We start from the raw sequence: 20,818 nt of genomic DNA on the forward strand, positions 1-20,818 counted from the left end.
TCCAGTTTTCTGCTAGGCCTCGTTTTTTGGGTGGGAGCACTGCTAGGAAGATCTATTTTTGTTCTAAAACACAGTTTACAGTACACCTAGCTTGAGGGGCAAGATCCGCTACATTAATTTGCCCATACTTATTTATCCTTCAAAAGGTGACTCAGAGTACGCACTTTCAAAAACATTGTACTGTCTGTCTACTAGGAAAAACAAATTGTGACTTTTTGCACTCCACAGCCTACATACCTTATATTTATTTATCAGTGGTGTTGTAATATTATATCACTTCCTGTTTTTCGTTGAATAATTACAGGCCGGGTTTCAGTCTCTGCAATGGGGAAAAAAGGATGGAGTCAGGCTTCACAGTAGCGAGCCACAATTCAGCATCAGGCAGGCAGTGGACAGGGTGTCTTCTGGTGACCAACATCGGTGGACGAAGCGTCGGCTGCAATGGAGGAGTGCCGCTAATAGGAGGATTTTTTTTCTGCGGGCAACTTACTTACCACTTCCAACAGGACCACTACAACCACATAGATACAGTATCCCTTGCCTTTTTCTCTGACTGTGACTGCATTTCTTTGCTCTCTCTCGGCTTCTACATTGATCCCTTAACACATCACTTAGTCCACTCCACTATCTGCACCACACATAGTCATTTGTAAGTGCTCCTACGTAATTCGCAAGTCGCAGCACGCCCCAGGCCGTAGAGGACTGGGATGGCCCCAATGATGAAGCATGTCACCAAGGGGCAACCCTGGTGAGTGAGGGGACACCTAGAAAAAAAGCAATTTCTCCTTTTCTATCTACTATACCTTCTGTCAGGTTACGCAGCCCCTAAGCGCCTACCGTACTATGAAACTACATTTCCCATGAGTAGGCGGGAGACTTGCAGACTATTTAGTGAGACTATATGAGAGTACCCTTGTATGTTAGGACATCACTTCACTGATGCCTGTCTTGTCTTCTCTTACAGGTATCCTTTCCCTGCTGACCCTACCTTTACCCATCCCACATTTTTTATTTTAGTTTGTTATTTTTCTCCCTCGCCTAATGCCTCGAACACCCTGTGTTTACACTTCTGGGTGTTGGTGACATTTGGAGGTGGAACCATATTTGCATCGACTGGATCACGGGGAGTAAACGTGACACCTTCCAGACCAACCCCATTGAGTGTTGTTGTGAATGGATTTATAGTGACCAGCAAGGCTCTCGGGTATCTGGCTACAGAGACCTTATGTTGAATATAGTTATCAATAATTCCACACAGGCCCTGTACTGTCGCATTCTTTCTTTCCACAGTTGTCGATGATATATTCTTACTCTGCTTGACAAAGAACCATTGCTAATGTGAAAGAACTTCAACCGAATTAGTAGTTATACTTTACCATTTGTTAGGCTACAATGTGGCACTGCTCTACTGTACTTCTGTCACCTCCTATATTCTCAGTTGTACCGTTGAATTGCTCAGGAGGACAAACCAGATTTCATTTTCTTTTTTTTCATAGGCATGCAACTGCCACTGTGTCACACCACTAGTACCACCGCTATGAGGAAATTTTATCCGACCAAGATTGCCAACGTTATTCGGTGTTTCCCGTGGAGCCAGCCCTGGGCCTAGCCCTACTTTCAAACACAAATTACAGGTAAGATAAGCGTTTGGTGGTTTGGGGGTATAATGGAGTATTAGTACGAGAGACGAGAGACTGAAGGTAGTACTACTAAAGTCCTAGGACTCTTGGATTCACTTCACTTAGTCTGTGAGAGGCACTTAGTGTTGAAAACATTTGGGCATTTACACTTAAAGGAAGAAAATGGAACTAAACTTTCAGGAAAACAGTCAACGTTAAACCCCCACCCACCAGGCAAGCAGTAAAAAACAGGTATGCTCAGATAAAGTTTGAAAAAGTATATTTATATCCCTAACAAAATAATCTCCCGCAAGACCCTCCCTAACCCCAACGATTGTCCTTCAAAAGTCCCCAAAAACCCAACTCCCAATTCCCACCCCCCAAAAGTCTCTAAAAAAGGGGCAAGGGACACTATGGGTGGATGCTGTTAACTTTTTGGGCCAGGGCATCATGCTCCTCGCGGAGCAAGGCGAGCTCCTGCTGAAGGCGGGACACCATCAGGGTAGTGCGGCGCAGGCGTGCCTTCACTGCCTTGCAGGTGCAAGGCCTGTGAGAAGCAGCTGTTGGCCTTGCTGCTCGGCGGTGGCGTTTGCCTTTGGCAGCCCGGCTCAGTCTCGGTGGACCACTGTGCTGGGTGGCAGCCGGTGGGGCCACGGAGGCCGATGCAGACGACGTTGTCGTTGTTGTCGACCGCACACTTTCCTCGTCCTCCAGGGCCACCAGCCGCCGATATTCCGCAACAGTGGCCTCGATTCTCCGTTGCCGGGCCGCTCTAGCCAGCTCCTTCCTCCTTGTTCGTTTGGAAGGAGAACCTATATGAAGAAAGAAAGACATAGTCTGTAACCAATGCTCTTTAAGATTAACTCAATCATTCAGCAGAAATGTGTGCTGCAGTACAACTAGCAACTTGCAAGCGCATTACATAACTATTGAGGCCAGTATCTATCTAACCTCACACTTCTTCATCCTTGCTCTAACATTAGTGGGAGTTTAAGGAACAAATTCTATGAGCACTGTGGACTTCCATTGGAGTCGACTATGAAAGTACACCAGTCTTATTCTTCTTCTTGTCTCTTGTTTTGGAAAATTGGTACGTTATTTTCTGCAAGCCGGCATAATGCCAGCGCGGTAAACTTGCACCCGAGAAAAAGAGACGCACGCCATGAGGAGTGACCTAGACTTGCGTTGCCGTTGCGTTACTGTACCCGTCCAGTACATGCAGGTGGTGAATCTCTTACTTTTCTATTACGGGTGGCACTGAGAATACTCTGTTACAACTCAAGGGCTACTGCTTAATTAATTTAACTTTCACCCTACAGTGGAAATGAGTACTAGAAATGGAAAATTGAAGAAGATAAATAATCTGATTATCTATCACTTCACATGGGATGTTTTTGCTTATATATGGGATGACTTTAGGTGCTTTGCTTTTTATTGAGTGACAGGCAGTGATACATCCACACATGAATGACTGAGTACTACTAAACTTATTAAGAGAGGTAGGGAGTGGCCACCATAATAACCGGATCTATGCAGTGCTTGCAATACAAACTACTGCTACTATTTATGGTAGTATTTGGACAAAATTAAAAGTTCTTTTCCTTGCCTTTCCTACACTGGAACGGACGTGCGGGTGCAGTGTTACATGCTCTTCAAAGTTACACTTAGTTCATCCACTGACCATCTACTCTCTCTAGATCATGGGTACTCACAAACTTTCTCTCAGGGGCTACATTTACAGTGTAGTTTGGGGCCGAGGGCCGCACTGGTGGGGGCGGAGTCAGAGGGGGCGGGGCTAAAGCAAAACGATAACTTGTGACCATGAGGTTGCACACAGGTCCCTGCAGCAGATGCCCTCATCCACTGAGCCACCAGACCCAGCATTTACATACATCTCTCTCCCTCCTGCTGTCCCTCCTGCCCTCCCTCCATCTCTCTCTCCCTCCTGCCCTCCCTCTCCCTCTGTCATCTCACTGTGTGTGTGTCTATCTGTGTCAGCCTTCAGCCCGGGTTGAGACCGCTTCCTCAACGCGCACACACAGACAACAACACCAAAGTACTTAACAGGTCTTTAAAAGACCATTAACATATTATTGAGGCTTTGTTTGTTTTAGCGCCCCTGCTTCTCCACCCTGACAATCACTGCTTGCCCGGCCCCACAGAGCAGAGGCTTTGTTCTATTTCACCTCTTTGTGGCCTTGCATCTCCACTCTGCTCTGTGGGGGCCGGGGGAGCAGTGATTGTCAGAGTGGAGATGCAGGGGCGCTAACAGGTGAAATACAAAAAAGCCTCTGCTCTGTGGGGGCCGGGGGAGCAGTGATTGTCTGCAAGGTCTGCGCACCGCCAAGGAAGGCTTGCCGGGCCACCACCGGCCCGCGGGCCGTACTATGAGTACCCCTGCTCTAGATACACATATGCTATCTAAGAGTCAGATAGTAGCATGATCCAGGTATATGGACACATACAGTTTCTGTGTCACCCACCCAGGCTGTTGTCCTTCCACCCATCATTGCTTCATCATTCACCCAGCCATGCATCTCATATTCTTGCCTTCCCAGCTAGTCTTCAATCTCAATAAGTAAGGAATATATAAGAGCTTACCTCTGGCCGCCACCACCGTCTCAACTCTCACAGCCGCCGCCGCCGCCTCCTCCCCTGATGAATTGCCCTCCGCCTCCGTGTCGAGCACCACCACCACACTGGCCCCGCCACCAGGTGTTCCACCTACAAAGTACATTTAAGAATCTTAGAATAAAGCACTCACTAGTCACTAGTATTTGGTCTAGGAATGAAGACATGTGAAAACAATGTAATTTGTGACTGTCTACGTTAAAGTTAAAAAAAATGTCCCTTTTTCCAGGGAAGGTTGTCTTGCTGCACTTTTTGGCACAACTGATGAAGGCTGATTTTTTAACACGCACCATTTTTCTCCACACAGACAGAAGATGGACTTCTAACAACAAGATCAAGTTGAAACCAGGTGAGAGCTCGGCTCGACCACAAGAAATGTCTTCAATTAATCGTCAGCACTAACCACTTTTCCATTATCAGTTAAACGTTTAGTTTTATTATGACTTCATTTTAATAAATGTGTTTACTTTTAATAAAGCTTTTAAATTTAAATACAATCTGTGTTTTTTGGTCCTCCAGACTAGAGTGACTGAGCGAAAGGTTTTGCAATTTTTGCAAGCATGAGTCCAGATAGAACACTTCAAAAGACATTATGGACAATCCCAGAGGACTGCACTAAGTTGATAGAGCTATTGCTGACTAGAATCATGGGAGTTTCGCCAACCGTGCAATCTTACTTAGCTACACAGACAGACTAATAAGAATAATCTAGTAATACCACAGGGAGTCATAGTAGAGGCAGGATAAGAATTTAGATACAGTCTACAAGAAGAGCAAAGACAATTTTGAAAAAATTCAAATGAGGAACGCTAGGAAAAATAGGTACTAGTCTAAAATGAAAACTTACTGGGGCCAGCAGAGGAGCCCTCGCCTGCCCGATCCTGGCCCTGTTGAACAGCATCCGCCGCCTGCTGCTCCTGTGTCCTCCTCTCGCCCCTGGGGGGAGCTGACGTACAACATGAAAGAAAGAACAGAAAACATGGATGATTGTTGCTTGTCAATGTCAACCAAATCAAACATTTCAAAAGAACAATAACAAAATATTTCCGCGAAATTATATTGATTATGGTTACTTTTTATTTATTTGCGGACCTGTGACTTCGAAAGTCACGTAACTCACTAAACAAAGTACTGAAACGTTCACCTAGGACTGGCAGGCAGCAGTCCGCAGGCAAGACGCAAAGTGACAGACAAACTCCATTGTGATTTCAGTCAGATCAGTGACAACACTAACAGTTGCCTGCTACATTACCAGTCATTTAAATAGTCAATCAATCAATCAATCAATCAAATACACTTATAAAGCGCGCTACATACCCGTAGGGTCTCAAGGCGCTGGGGGGGGGGGGGGGGGGGGGGGGGGCGTGCCGCTACTGCTCGAACAGCCAGGTCTTCAGCTTCTTCCTGAAGGAGAGGTGGTCTTGGGTCAGGCGCAGGTCGGACGGGAGGGAGTTCCAGGTCTTGGCGGCCAGGTAGGAGAAGGACCTTCCTCCTGTAGTCGCTCTTCGGATGCGGGGGACGGCGGCGAGGGCGTGGTTGGCTGATCGGAGGTGGCGTTTGGGAGCGTAGAAGTTGACTCGGCTGTTGAGGTAGCTCGGGCCTTGGTCGTGTAGGGCTTTGTGTGCGTGGGTGAGGAGGCGGAAGGTGATTCTTTTGTTGACGGGGAGCCAGTGAAGGTCTCTCAGATGTCCGGAGATGTGGCTGGAACGTGGGATGTCGAGGATGAGTCTGGCTGAGGCGTTTTGGATCCGCTGGAGTCTCTTCTGGAGCTTGACGGTGGTCCCGGCGTAGAGGGCGTTGCCGTAGTCCAGTCGGCTGGTGACGAGGGCCTGGGTGACGGTCTTCCTGGTCTCTGTGGGGATCCACCAGAAGATCTTCCGTAGCATGCGTAGGATGTTGAAGCACGCCGAGGAGACGCTGTTGACTTGCCTGGTCATGGAGAGGGAGGAGTCCAGGGTGAAGCCCAGGTTTCGTGCATGGTCCGTCGGTTTGGGTGCGGTGCCCAGGGCGGGAGGCCACCAGGAGTCGTCCCAGGCGGAGGGTGAGGAGCCCAGGATGAGGACCTCCGTCTTGTCCGAGTTCAGTTTCAGGCGGCTGGTCGTCATCCACTCGGCTACCTCTTTCATCCCTTCGTGCAGGTTGGCTCTGGCGGCGGCGGGGTCGTTGGTCAGGGAGAGGATCAGCTGGGTGTCGTCGGCGTAGGAGATTATGCTGAGGTGGTGTTTGCGTACGATGGCCGCGAGGGGGCTCATGTAGACGTTGAAGAGGGTGGGGCTCAGGGATGATCCTTGGGGGACGCCGCAGATGACTTTGGAGGCTTCTGACTTGTACGGTGGTAGGCGGACTCTCTGTGTTCTTCCGTCCAGGAAGGAGATGATCCATTCCAGTGCCTTGTCCTGGATTCCGATGTTGCTGAGGCGCCGTACTAGGGTGCGGTGGCAGACCGTGTCGAATGCCGCGGAGAGGTCTAGGAGGATGAGGGCCGCTGTTTCTCCATTGTCCATCAGGGCTCGGATGTCATCGGTGGCGGCGATGAGGGCGGTCTCGGTGCTGTGTTTGGCTCGGAAGCCGGACTGTGAGGGGTCGAGGGATCCGTTCGTCTCGAGGAAGGCGGCCATCTGCTTGTTGACGGTCTTCTCGATGACTTTGGCTGGAAACGGGAGAAGCGAGATGGGGCGGTAATTCTTGAGGTCGGTGGGGTCCGCTGTTGGTTTCTTGAGTAGAGCGCTGAGTTCGGCGTGTTTCCAGCTTTCAGGGAAGATGGCGGTGTCGAAGGAGGTGTTGATGGTGTCTCGCAGGTGGGGTGCGATGACAGCGTCGGCCTTGTTGAAGACGTGGTGAGGGCAGGGGTCGGTCGGTGATCCGGAGTGGATGGAGTTCATCGTGCGGATGGTGTCTTCGGTGCTGATCGGGGTCCAGGCGTGGAGGGTGGTGGTGGGGGGGGGTGGCTGGTCGGTCGTGGTGTGCGTTGGTTGGTTGTTGAAACTGCTGTGTATGTCCGTGATCTTGTTGTGGAAGTATGAGGCGAGGGAGTTGCAGAGGTCTTGCGATGGGGTGATGTCGTTGTTTCCTGCGCTGGGGTTGGAAAGCTCTTTCACGATGTTGAAGAGTTCCTTGCAGTTGTGTGCGTTGTTGTCCAACCGGTCCTTGAATGCAGTTTTCTTGGCGGCGCGGATCAGCTGGTGGTGTTTCCGGGTGGCAAGTTTGTAGGAGGTTCTGTTGTCCGGTGTCGGTTCCCTTTTCCAGACTTTCTCGAGGGCTCGGCAGTTCTTCTTGGAGCTTTTGAGTTCGTCGGTGAACCATGGGGCCTTCTTGCTGCCGGGTCTGCTGGGCGGGGTCCTCAGCGGGGCGAGTTCGTCCGCGCAGTTGCTGATCCACTTCGTGAGGTTGTCGGCGGCCTGGCTGGGGTTCGCTGAGCTGGCAGGAGGGTGTTGGCTCAGGGAGGTGGCGAGCTGGTCTGCTGTGATCTTGTTCCAGCTTCTGCGGGCGGTCTGTTGCTGGTGTTGGTGGGTCGTCGTTCTCTTGAAGGAGAAGTGGACGCAGCTGTGGTCCGTCCATTGAAGCTCTGTGGCGTGGCTGAAGTCGATGTCTGTGCTGGATGAGAAGACGGCGTCGAGTGTGTGTCCGGCGAGGTGGGTGGGGGTGGACACCAGTTGCTTGAGTCCCAGGTTGGCGAGGTTGTCGAGCAGGGTGCTGGTGTTGCGGTCGTTGTTGTTCTCCAGATGGAAGTTGAGGTCCCCCAGGAGGATGTAGTCAGCGGAGGGGAGGGCGTGCGGGCTGACGAAGTCGGCGATGTCCTCGCTGAATTGCGTGCGTGGTCCCGGGGGTCGGTAGATCAGGGTGCCTCTGAGGGTGGTGTTCGGGTTGGTGTGGATCTGGAAATGCAGGTGTTCGGCGCTGGTCAGGGTGTTGTCGGTGCTGGTCGTGAGACGGATGGTGTTCCTGTGGATGATGGCGATGCCTCCTCCCATCTGGTTGGCGTTTCGGTCTCTCCGGACGATCTTGTAGCCCTCTGGGATAGCGATGGCGATGTCGGGAGCTGAAGAGGCGTTCATCCAGGTCTCCGTGAGGAAGGCAACGTCAGGGGCTGTGGCGTCTAGAAGGTTCCAGAGTTCGATGGCGTGTCTGTGGACGGAGCGGGTGTTGAGCAGGATGCACTTGAGGTGGGAGCTGTTGGTGTTCGACTTGGCGGGTGCTGGTGCGGGGCTGGTCCGGATGCAGGAGAATTTGCAGGCGTGGCAGCTGAAAGGTCCGTGGGTGCGTCTTGGAGTGGCTTGGTGGCATTCTGGGGGTCGGCCGGTGTTGAGAGCGATGAGGGTGGCGGCTGAGTACGTCAGGCGGGTGCGTCGAGGTGCTCGAGGACCAGGGGTCCTGGCGCTGGTCGCGATCCGGTCGCGGACGGGCGCAGACGGGCTTACCTTTGGCGCGCCTTCGGCGCACAATCGGCGCGCCCGCTGCGCGTAACCGCTGCGCGTTCGCACGGTCGCCATTTAAGGCGAAGTGCGCGGGTGGGCGGAGCAGCTGGGAGGCGGGAGCGGGGAGGGTTACAGAAGGCAAAAAAGGGGCGGGGACAAGCGGCGGTGGCGGGAAGGGAGGGAGGGGGGCGGCGAGGTAGGCGGACAACAAGGAAGGAGAGCCAAACACGGGGAAAATGCAAAACAGTGGAACAGGCACAAAGAAACGACAAAACAGGGGAAAAAAGACAGTAAAACCTTAACAAGCACAAAAAACCGTCAAAACAAATGGCAAAAACACTCGCAGCGGCGGCGGCCGGCAAACGAGGCAGCAGCGAGGCAGGGGCAGGCAAGGGGCACACGCAGCAGCTGGTGGCCGTGCGGCGCGGGGGTGTCCCACAAGTGGGTCACACTCACCTGCGTCGCACGGTCGCCATTTAAGGCCAAGTGCGCGGGTGGGCGGAGCAGCTGGGAGGCGGGAGCGGGGAGGGTTACAGAAGGCAAAAAAGGGGCGGGGACAAGCGGCGGTGGCGGGAAGGGAGGGAGGGGGGCGGCGAGGTAGGCGGACAACAAGGAAGGAGAGCCAAACACGGGGAAAATGCAAAACAGTGGAACAGGCACAAAGAAACGACAAAACAGGGGAAAAAAGACAGTAAAACCTTAACAAGCACAAAAAACCGTCAAAACAAATGGCAAAAACACTCGCAGCGGCGGCGGCCGGCAAACGAGGCAGCAGCGAGGCAGGGGCAGGCAAGGGGCACACGCAGCAGCTGGTGGCCGTGCGGCGCGGGGGTGTCCCACAAGTGGGTCACACTCACCTGCGTCGCACGGTCGCCATTTAAGGCAAAGTGCGCGGGTGGGCGGAGCAGCTGGGAGGCGGGAGCGGGGAGGGTTACAGAAGGCAAAAAAGGGGCGGGGACAAGCGGCGGTGGCGGGAAGGGAGGGAGGGGGGCGGCGAGGTAGGCGGACAACAAGGAAGGAGAGCCAAACACGGGGAAAATGCAAAACAGTGGAACAGGCACAAAGAAACGACAAAACAGGGGAAAAAAGACAGTAAAACCTTAACAAGCACAAAAAACCGTCAAAACAAATGGCAAAAACACTCGCAGCGGCGGCGGCCGGCAAACGAGGCAGCAGCGAGGCAGGGGCAGGCAAGGGGCACACGCAGCAGCTGGTGGCCGTGCGGCGCGGGGGTGTCCCACAAGTGGGTCCACCGCCACTATTTTTCTTATTGTCAGGGTTACAAAGGAAGGGGCAGATTTAAGCCCTTGCGGCTCTTTTGCGCCGTTCTTGCGTGACTTTTGTGACGCAGCAGCTAAACAAAAAAGGGCGCCATGGTGCGGCGTATAATATTATAACAACGTGACGCATTTGGGAGATGCATCCCGTTATAAAGCCCTGCGCCATCAGGGGGCGTTCCGGCGCAAGGGAGGGCATTCCTGCGCTGGAACACATCCTAATAGTGGCTGAGGGAAATCTACAAAATATCAATCAGTCACCTTTAGGACAATGATGCGTCACACAAACCCTGCACCTGCTTGAAGCAGACGTACGGCTTGACCCAGCATTGGGGAGATAGGGTACCCCAGAGCATTGATGGAGCTGCGCCATCGTTGCGACGCAACTCCAGCAGTAAAGCTTCGGTGACGTTTTGGGCCCATGGGGCGCCGCATTGCAAATACGGCGCACCATGTTTGGTGGTGGTAGCGGGCCGCACAATTAATGGCGCATCCCTGCTACTTTGCAGGGATGCGACGGTAATTGCAATTCTGCCCCTTAGGGGCATACTTACTTACGCGTTCTGGCGCATCTCCAGAGATGCGCCAGATCAAATGCGTCACGCAAAACTACCCTTGCGAAACGGCAGATGTGCCTCATTTACAATGCGGCGCGCCCTGGCGCAAGGGTAGGCACTTGCGTGACGCATCTCGTCACGTAAGAGCGGCGCATCGCTGGAGTCACGTCGCCAACGCAATGCAACTCCAGTAATGCTCAGGGCCACCCAATACTTTACATGCTGTGTCAGTCCTTTCGCCTGCTTCGAGCAGACATAAGGAATTGAATTGACGTAGCAGCGTCGCAGAAGTGCCTGCGTTAAATCTTGTAGATTTCACGCAGGCAATTTTGCGAGGCGCACAGCCGCTGGACCGCCCACCCTGCGTACTAGGAACGCACCCATTGTGGTGCAGGCCCATGGCTTTATAACGTGACGCATCTCCCTAGATGCGTCATGCTGTAAATGACTTGCAGGGATGCGGCACGTTTACGCCGCTGTTGCGTCACGCAAGGCAACGTAAACGTGGCGCAAGGGGCTTGTAAATGTAATCTGCCCCCTAGTGTCTAGCATTACGCAGTTCTGTTAAGTACACTCATACATAATAGTTACTCAGGCCAATGAGACCACGAAATAGAAAACAAATAAGCATAGTAGCAACCCCACTGAGAAGGAGAGCAGTGCACCTGAAATGCACAGAAGATTTTGAAATATAATTTAACTACAATGTAATCGTCATCAGCGGCATTATTGGCTTGCTCCATGTAAAAAACAAATATTTGCAATACAACAACACAGAGCAGGAGAAAACATCATAGTAGTGAGTGATTAAATGCCAATGGCTACTACTACTCACCAAGCCCGGGGATCTCCAAGCCGAGCTGGTCCAGCAGGTCGCGCTCGCGGTCCAGGAGGTCCGTCCAGCGATGGGTGACCTGGCTGTAGGTGCGCTGGACCCCGTAGAGGTGGGATATGGCCCAGCACACCTTCTCCCACCGCTTCCGGCGCTCCCGCATGTTGTAGCCGCCGGCCGCGATCCTGCCGCCTCCCGCGATGGTCCTGGGCAGGCGGCGCTGGACGAAGTAGACCAGCGCGCCCACTTCCTCCGGGCTGAATATCTCCCGGCGCGTCACCTGCTCCCCCCTCGATCTCACGCCTGCTGTCCTGCCACTGGGTCCAGCACTACTCCCCGCCGCCGCTGCGGCCCTCAAGTGCCTGGGCAGCTTCACGGCACCTGGCTTGACCATGGTCTGGGCAGGTAAGGTAGGAAGAAGTAGAAAATTAAGAAAGAATAGGATAGGGAAGAAGAAAAGAAAAGAGTTTACAAAAGTAGTTTAAAAGTAAAGAAAAATAGCAGAAAAGACAAAAATATACAGCTAGGAAAAGAGAGGGATAGATAAGAAGCAAAATCGTAAAAAAAAAACTGAAAACAAGCAAAGGATGGGAAAGATATCAAGAGGATTAAACACCATGCCCAGACACAGGAAATGAATGAAAAACAAGATGGCCGGCGCCCGTTTCCGAGCGCGAAAGTCAGTTCGCGCGAGATTTTCCTCGCGATCTCGTGCGAACCTCTAGATTTCCCGCGCGATCTCGTGCGAACCTCTACTCGCAATGCGCTTACTGCGCGAGATTATACATAGCGGGCGGAAACGGAAATACGTCACGCAAACAAAATGGCCGCGCCCGTACTCGACCTTGGGGTAAATTCGCGTGTTGCGCTGCAAGCGGCTCGCGAATACTGCAAAAAAACTCGCGAAACAACAAGCCGCAAAAAAATAAAATGCTCATTCGCACGAATTGGCGGCTTCCGCGGTCGGTTTCGCACGACGCCGCGCCCCGCGAATAGCGCGAAAAAAACCGCAAAACGATTTCAGCAAAAGCAAAAGCAATGAGCAGGTGCAAAAGGTCAACCTCATGATTTGTAACGATTCTTTGTATTGCTTCCTGAGGGGGCCCTCCAGAATTCGGTTGCCTGCTTGCAACTATTGTGTGACCCTGCTCTGACCTTAACTGTATGCCACAAAGGTCCTGATTTACAGCTAAAGGAGCAGACAAGCAGGTGCCAGGCTGGAACTTTAAATTCTTTCAGTGACACATTAATTAGCCCCTAATTCATTATTGTCAGTTGGGGCAGGGCAGGTGTTGTAACTAATTTTGCAACAATGAAAGCACTTAGCAAGTGCAAAAGATCACTAATCAGGGCGCACTAAGGAAGCAGGTGCCAGCTAAAAAAATATTCTGTGACACATTAATCAGCCCCAAATTAATTCAGGTCACTTGAGGCAGGGAAGGTGTGCTTTGCTTTGCCGAAAATAATGTACACTGGACAACCAGAGGGTGTGGTGATGAAACAGAGGGTGGCATGGGTGGGCCAGAGGGTGGCATGAGTAGTCAGAGAGTGGCAGTGGTGACAGAGAGTGGCAGTGATGAAGAAGAGTGTCCCAAACAGGCTGGACATGTAGAAACAACAAGTTCGCAAAACTTGCGACCCGACAGGTAAGTTCGCAAATTGCGAAATTGTAAAAACCCTCGCGAACTGGCAGAAACACGGGCGAACACAAAAAAAAAAATCCGCAAATTCGCGGGAATTCGCGGATTTTGCGGATTGCGAATCCGCAAATCCGCAAAATTCGCGAACGCGAGATCCGCAAAATTCGCCCATGCTTAGTCCTACGGTGGAGCCGGATGTTCTACCTCTAATAAACGGTCCGGGCTGAACCAACTACCAATCAGTGGGGAGAAGACGGGCATGACGGGTTACAACGGGGACAAAAGTCTGCACTACCTATCTTTTCACTGCTTACAAAGACTAGATAGAATATCTCTATTCCACGTTATTTGTAAACAGAGAATACCTCCAAAGAACCAATATCGAACAATCAATGTCCGTTCAATCAAACAATCAGTGTCAAGAAAGAAATAGGCACGACAGGTTACAACGGGGACAAAAGTCTGCGTTACCTATTCTTCACAATCTACAAAGGGGGACAGAATACTTTTATCCTTCCCCGTTTGTAGACAGAGAATTCTCGAGAAAACAATCCACGAACAAACAATGTTCAGTCAAACAATCAATCAGCGGGGGAGTAAAATAGGCACGACGGATTACAACGGGGGCAAAGGCCTGCGTTACCTACCCTTCACTACCTGCAAAGGAAGAGAGAATCTTTCTATTCCTCTCCATTTGTAGACAGAGTATCTCCAAAATGAACCAACAATTCGAAGTGTAATACTAGTATTTTCCAATCAATCAATCAAATATTTCACAGTTTGTCGTGTTACACGACCTTACCCGGACCGCATGGACAGTTTCTTGCCTCCCGAATCCTGCGCCCAATCGTCCTCTATCTTCCGTCGTGGCACTCCTGATGGTTCCCAGTCAGGACCGTAGATCACTCGAGAGAGGTCTGCTCGGAACCGGTGGAGTTCGGATGATCGGCTGCCAGACGAGGGTCTATCGGGCAGGTGCACTTCCCGATCGTTGCAGTCATTCACTCTGTCGTTGGGACCTCTCCCACTGGATCCAGGTGTCACTGATGGGCCCCAAGTTTGGGACGCCAATTGTAAAAGGCAGGGCCGATTTCGACCAAGAACCCTTCAGTTACTTTGCCCGGCGTTAGTCGCCTCTTATACCACTCGAAATTATCAAACAAAGAGGCAGGCGCTGGAGACTGGAAGGCAAGAAACAGAAGTTTATTCCGATTGAGCAGAACACGTCAAATCAGACAACAGGGTATCTACTCGAGATGCTCTAGACGCATCCTTGCGGCATGGCCTCTTATACACAGGTTTATTGCTTTATTACGTGAAACACATTCTTGTCAATACTTTGATGTACGGAAATACATCCTAGGAATCCCCGCTTCAAGCCTGTTCCCACACACATTTACAGTAGAAGTCCCCACCCCGGTCACAGTAAGTGATGGCTATCGCACAGCAGGACATTCCGTCGTTTCCCGGAATGCGTGTGTCTGATCGGATCTCGTGGGGTGGGGGGCTTTGATCAGTCGAAGATCCTTTGAATCGGGGCAGCTGCTTACTGTAAGGGGCCAATAAATGGTATCCGCAGGGCCAGGTGGCAGCTTGGGAACGGGCAGGACAATTGGGCACAGAGAAAAGGGGGTCTCATCAAAGGATGGGGAGGTGTTGGCCGGGAGCAGAATGCGTTTCCGAGGCAGGGTCGTGCTGGAGGGGAGGTTTATGGTTCAGGTATGAGAGAGCGGGGGGCTGTCAGCGCGCGGGGGATGCTTGCGAGGTCAGAGGGAGAGACGCGCTGGCTACCGGCTATGGGCAGAGGGGCCATGGTTCTTAAAATGGCTGCCACTTACGTGCACGAAGGGGGCTAAAAAGGGACATGATGGTGTGGCCAATGTTTCACGATTTTCACATTACGCTCAACAGTGGTTATGGTGAACATAAATGAACGCCGCTTATGTATACCGATTTTAGTCATTTTCCACACCTCCACTCCCAGATGACGCACTGGATCTCGGAAACCAAGACGCGCCCCCTGGCACACTACCCAATGTGACCGTTCGAGAAGTGGCTCACCCGCAAAAAAGATGATTGTGGGCTTATATCCAAAACATACTCCTTTCTCACGTCAGGCACTCAAACCACCCGCTTGGCAGGACAGAGACGCTGGAAGGCAGAACTGGGGCGTTCACTATCTGATAAAGAATGGGACGATATTTTTATAAAGCACACCACACCGAACACTCCAGGGGACATGTGGAAAGTGCCTTTAAGATTGCGTCCTATTGGTACTACATGCCAGTCTGACTCGCTAAGGCACTCTAATTGTGACGGCCTTTGCTGGCGGGGGTACGGTAGCCTTGGTACCCTCCTCCACCTGTTATGGCACTGCCCAAAGCTCACGCGATACTGGGAGAGGAAACTAGATGACATTGACAAGGCCTTTCACACTACTATTCCCAGGCTCCTGGCGTACACCCTCTAGGCCTCGCCAACACACTGACCGCCCCCCTGCGCTCTATTAGAGGAAAACAAATGGCCCTTGCGCTGAACGCCGCCCATCGCGTGATTCAGGCGGGTGGGAAACAGATAGAATCCTGGACCACATGCAATGGCTGCACCAACTTTGGTACCTTTTGGGCATGGAAAGACTCTCGATGGCTACCCTAGGAAGCTCAGCAGATTATGCCAAGATTTGGGCCCCACTCATAACTATCCTCTCCAATGAATTTCAGAAACTGACGTGCCCCAACTATCTCCAGCTCCTGAAATGAATCCCTGGGGGCATTCCCCCCACCTCATATGGTGACTCCTTGTGGGATCCACGGACCTTTCAGTCTCACGGTGGTTACGCTTCCTACAAAGTCCACAGGTTGAGCCCATTCTTTCTCCATTGTATTTTGCTTACTGGGGAGGGTGGGAGGGGGTGGGAAGGGAGTTGATTGGTTTCTTTTTGTATTCTTGCCTTTTTTGAAAAGCAGCACCGCTATGCAGCTGGATCCTGTCTCAGGCCACCAGCTATCACTGCTTGTACGATTGACAGCACACTGGACCATATGGATACCTGTATGATGGAGAGACGGACGTAGCCCCTCTCCTCTCTTTTTTACCACACGTCAGGCCTTTTGTGGGTTGTAGACGACATGTTGCGTTATCGACCAGTTGGTATGCTCTCATTCATTGTCTTGGTGCCATAATCTGCTCAGCTTTTAGCCGGCCCGCTGGGTAATAGGCACCAGTGTTCTGTTCACCTTGCCTCATGCTCTGCCAATAAAAATTGATTTAATACAACAACAAAAAGACATTGCGAACATAGGATGTAGACCCACCCTCTAAGGTCATCAGTTGTCTAAATACTTCTCTCACTTTGAACCTAAAGCCATATAAAAATAAGCTGATTTGTACTATCCCTTTCCATCTTCCTTCTCGTTCCAGACAGAGACGCCATGGTGGGGATGCTGAACGACTTAGAGAAACTTCGCTCCCAAATCTTTTCAGCGAGCTGCCACACAGGTTACTGCAGCGCCTCCTCTGGACGTACTTACATACTAAAAGGGGTGGACCCCCGGGTGGATCCAGCACCAGACACTGAGAGGCGCCTGAAGCTGTTGATGAACAAGATTGGCAGGTACTACAATGAAATCTAAAGGACTGCCATATTGCAACATATATTTCAAGAGCATGATATCAGAATAACAGCATTGCATGTATGAGACTATATAGTCATAGGCCAAAATTCGATGCTTTGTGTTTAGCTCTTTGGCTGTGGGATGCATGCTCTAAAATCAGTAGTAGCTGCTCTCACCGCAGAATGGCGGGCAGGGGGTTCTTTACGATCTCCTTGCAGATTTACGCTCTTCTGTGTTTTTTTGCTGAGGCTCCCAGACTCCCTTGTGGCCAATCATGCACGAGAGAAGCACTGGGATTGGCCTGAGCACGCTTGTTTTCCACTTCAAAGGGGACTGGGAGCCTATGCCTTCTATCCTCTCCACCAGGCAATGCAGGTCGGGTTGGGGAGATGTCAGTGCACATGGTGGTTTGGCCGTCCTGAGACAGCTGGCCAAACTGTCATGTGCACCGAATGCCGGTTCACCACTCCTCCTATGACCCACCCGCAAGATGTGGCAGGAAAGGAAAAATGAAACAATAATAAGCACGTTTTATTATTGTTTTATTCTTTCAAATTTGAGGCCGCTGGCGGGGGGGGGGGGGGCTGCCACTGACTAAAATATATAAATATATCACAGGATGGTAAATGTAACGGAAATGTTGTATGAATAGCTAGAACATATTCTGTCTGTTGTGTTATGGTATGTTTTGTTAAATTTGGTTCAGGTCCTAACTTAAGAAAAACTTCATGCTGATGAATGGCTGTTGAATCGTAAAACAGTTTTATGTTCTGCTACTTTGGGTAATGTTGAGTTTTGTTGCCTTATTACTGTATTGAGGTGTGGCAGAGAGGTTCATTCTGAAAATTCCTATAGACTATGCTAACAAACATTGGCAATGCCAATTGGTCTTGCATTTGAGATCTATTGGCTTTGCCAGTGCTTTTTTGTCAGGCTGATCAGCTTCTGCCAAAAGAGAAAAAAAAATAATAACAGTCTCTACTGACGATCAAGTCATTTTCATAGGCGCTGGCATGCTTGATAACCTAGATAAAAATCTGCATCACTGTTCAAGCGCGTGCCTGGAAAATGACTCGGTTGACAATTTTTTTTAATTTGCCGATCAAGATGGATCTGTAAATAAAAACAAAATAAAATTCCAGGTAGGGCGAAACCAATTTTTAGAAGGTCGAGAGGCCGTTGGCTATTGTTGCCCTACTCTCCTAAAATGAATATAATATCACAGGGACACAACAGACCACGGGGTGTAACATAGGTGCATGTGGGTGGCATAGGAAAAGAAAGTGGCAGGTAGTGGGCAAGGGGCGATGATCAACTAAAAATACAACAAGGGCAATAGCAGAGGGAACCCTTCTGTATCCACTGTTTGCGTGGCTGGCCATGCAGACCCAAAGCAAGGTTCGGCTGCCATATTTGAAGAATGAAGAGCGGTGTGCTGCAGTGCAACAACTCTGGGAGGCGGAAATGACTCTGCCGTTCTCCCATTTAAGGATTCCCACTCGTGATCAATGGCAGCACCAGGGATGAGGCATGGTGCGGGAGCAAAGGAAACACTGACCATGGGTAGGGCTCGCTCGATGATCATAGATATCCATAAAAGAAATGAGGGCAGCAGCGAGCTAGCGACAATCGGCGAAGGACCATTAATTGCCAAAAAAAGAGAGTGCACAGTACAAAGGATAAATCAACCTGATAGTAAGGGCCGATGTAATGGGCTGTCCGAACAAAAGTGAAAACCTGCAAAAAGGCAGTACAAAGTATAGCGTTTTAAGAATAACAAAAAACAATTTCGAAAGGCACACAAAAGAGGTAGGTGTGGCCTTAGCCCCTGGAGGGATTACAGCATGCCTCACAGAGCTTGACCTCGAGGCTCGAACTAAAAATTACTAGTGCCATGGAGTGTCCCCTGGCCTTCTTCCTCAGGGGCCAACACCTTCTTGTGAGTCCCTCTTCAGCGTTGGGGGCCCGCACATCATTGAAGGCCCTTGATCTCCCTCAGTCAGCACATCATTGAGGGCCCTCACACGTCTATAGGCCCCGGCCCTTAGAAAATTCCTCATTTCTTCACCGTGGCTTGTCTGATCTGCTGTATGCAAACTCTTATGTTAAAAGGTCTTCCATTAATAAAACTAATGTTTAGGGCGGAGCTTGCCTGTTCCCAAGATGGTCGTGTAGTTCGTGAGCTCCGTCTAGTCATCTAACTATCCGGAATTTATCCTGCATCTGGGCTGACTTCCCTGCCCTAAACTATGAAGACTCTACCCCTGGGACGGGACGCCTACATTTTGAGCCGTCCATGAACCCCTGAAACCAACCACGTGTGCTGATACTGGGCGCCGGCTCGTAGGCCTTGCGCCCTGCTGCGCAGAAAGGACTGGCTGTGAGGGCCGGCGCCCGCTGGCTCTGAGCAGAGGCTGCTTCCATATAGAGCGCCCACTGCAAGTGCAGCAAAAGTGTCCGAACTGTCTCCGGGACCGGTGAGGAGTGCTGCCTACCTGAGGGCACAATTGCGCTGACTGACCCGCTGACCCGGTGTGCGGCTCTGGGTTGAAAACGACCTGGAGGGCACTCAGGGCTGAGGCCTGTAGCGATCATTAGTCTGCAGCGACTACGGCTGGGCGTGGTGTGGGGGCTGCTGCACGGAGCTTGGATCACTTGATGGCGCTTTGCGTCTGGACCCGGAGGACCACTCAAGAGTGGTAGAGTTGTCGGGTAGGATAGGAATATTTGCTTGATGGCTCACGATAGTGCGGCTGCACCCCCCCTCCTGATTAGCTGAAAGCAGTGGTGCTGCCGGGAGGAGACACGTTTGGCCTGAGGCAGCCATTTTGGAGGCCCGGTGCGGTGCACTGGAGGTGCCGCCCTCGAGCTGACATAAGCATGAAGTTTGTACCGCTGATCCTGGCACAGACTAGGGATTTGCTTAAAGGTGCTGAGGCAGGACAGTGGGTGCCAGCACACACAGAGTTAGCCCTACCCCAGCGCTTGAAGGGATCAGTACTGTGTTCGTGAGTTTCCTACCTCTCAGACGCAACTGTTGCCCCCTCTATGAAAGAGCCATCTAGGGCAAATTGATCAAATTTGGAGCTTCGTAGATTCTACCCAGTGTGGTGAAAGGTTCACATGTGTTTCTGAGCAAGTCTGAGATCTAACGTGCTCTTCCCCCCTCAAGACACAGTCCTGCATGGCGCTGCCTTAGCTTTGAGTACCTTGAAGCCGCGACCTGTGGTTAATGCGAGTGCAAGGAGCTGACAGCTAGAGTGAGCGGAGCAGGAGACCCACAAGGTTTACGGAGAAATTTGCATGGTGTAGCCCTGTGCGGTGAATATGGGGGTGGTGGACAAAACACAGCCTAAGCTCCAATTCGAGCAGAGGAAATCCAGACTTGGGGAGCAAACCCCGGAAGAGTGCCCCAATATCCACGCTGATATGCCTGTGGAGGGAGACATACGTAATATGTTTGCTTCAGTGCAAAAGAGCTTATCCACTATTGACAGTAAGATTGACTTGTTGGCGTACTGCATGGATCGAATGACTGAACGTATGGATAAGCAGGTAAAATGGCTCAATATGACGGAGAGCAGTTACCGAGGTGGAGGAAGTGCAGACAGAGATGGATTCTGAGCACAAGCAGATGGGAAAGCTACTGCAAACTCTGCAGGACAAGGCAGAGGACCTTGGAGGCCCGGTTCCGAAGAAGCAATATTCATATTACAGGCCTTCCAGAAACCGCCAACGTTGGGAACATGGAACTATTCGTGAAGAAGCTGCTGTAGACACTGCTGGGTGCAAAATGTTCTCCATGTTGGTGGTGGAAAGAGCTCATTGCACAGTGGGCACAAAACCGCTGCCAGGAGCTGGCCCGAGGCCCATCATTGCTAAACTGCTGAATTATAGAGATAGAGATACAGCACTGAAGGTGGCTCGGGAGAAGCAAACTCTGCACTATGAAGGTTCTGTAATTGTGCTTCATCCCGACTTAACCGGTTCGTGTACAGGAGGCACGTAAGCAATTTGCGCCACTGAAGAGGCAACTACGGGAGCAAAACCCGGACTATGCCATGCTGTACCCGGCACAGCTGCGGGTGAATAGGCAGGGCTGCTATTGGATCTTCACGGATCCAAAAGTTCTATAGAAGGCCATGAAGGAATGGTCAAAGGATAGAGCGCACAGCAAGGAATTGTCTGACCACAAGGGAGCGACCGGAGGCAGCCTGGAGGAAAAGGAATAAT

The 20,818-nt window shown here is 51.2% G+C and overlaps 2 protein-coding genes across 2 annotated transcripts in view; one reads left to right on the plus strand and one right to left on the minus strand.

The window, feature by feature from the left end:
• Positions 1-20,818, plus strand: part of LOC147726190 (uncharacterized) — a 606,971-nt gene that overhangs the window by 424,520 nt on the left and 161,633 nt on the right. Inside the window, exon 10 of the mRNA XM_086960284.1 lies at positions 16,392-16,584. Coding sequence (XP_086816410.1) covers positions 16,392-16,584 — 193 coding nt within the window. The remainder of the gene's footprint in view (positions 1-16,391; positions 16,585-20,818) is intronic.
• Positions 1,498-14,837, minus strand: LOC147726193 (uncharacterized). The gene is made up of 3 exons (XM_086962721.1): positions 14,810-14,837; positions 4,221-4,343; positions 1,498-2,431 (listed from the first exon to the last, which is right to left on the minus strand). The coding sequence occupies exons 1-3, from the start codon at positions 14,835-14,837 to the stop codon at positions 2,031-2,033; spliced, it is 552 nt and encodes a 183-aa protein (XP_086818847.1). The 3' UTR covers positions 1,498-2,030.

This window comes from Lissotriton vulgaris, chromosome 3_1, assembly GCF_964263255.1.
Source record: "Lissotriton vulgaris chromosome 3_1, aLisVul1.2, whole genome shotgun sequence".
Taxonomy (NCBI): domain Eukaryota; kingdom Metazoa; phylum Chordata; class Amphibia; order Caudata; family Salamandridae; genus Lissotriton; species Lissotriton vulgaris.

Excerpts from the sequence above, each read along its gene's own strand:
- LOC147726193 (XM_086962721.1), bottom strand. The coding sequence starts at position 14,837 with ATGTCCCTTTTTAGCCCCCTTCGTGCAC. Across the intron at positions 4,344-14,809 it reads TTTTAGCCCCCTTCGTGCAC|GTGGAACACCTGGTGGCGGG; the intron begins GTAAGTGGCAGC and ends TGTACTTTGTAG. Across the intron at positions 2,432-4,220 it reads GACGGTGGTGGCGGCCAGAG|GTTCTCCTTCCAAACGAACA; the intron begins GTAAGCTCTTAT and ends TTCTTCATATAG.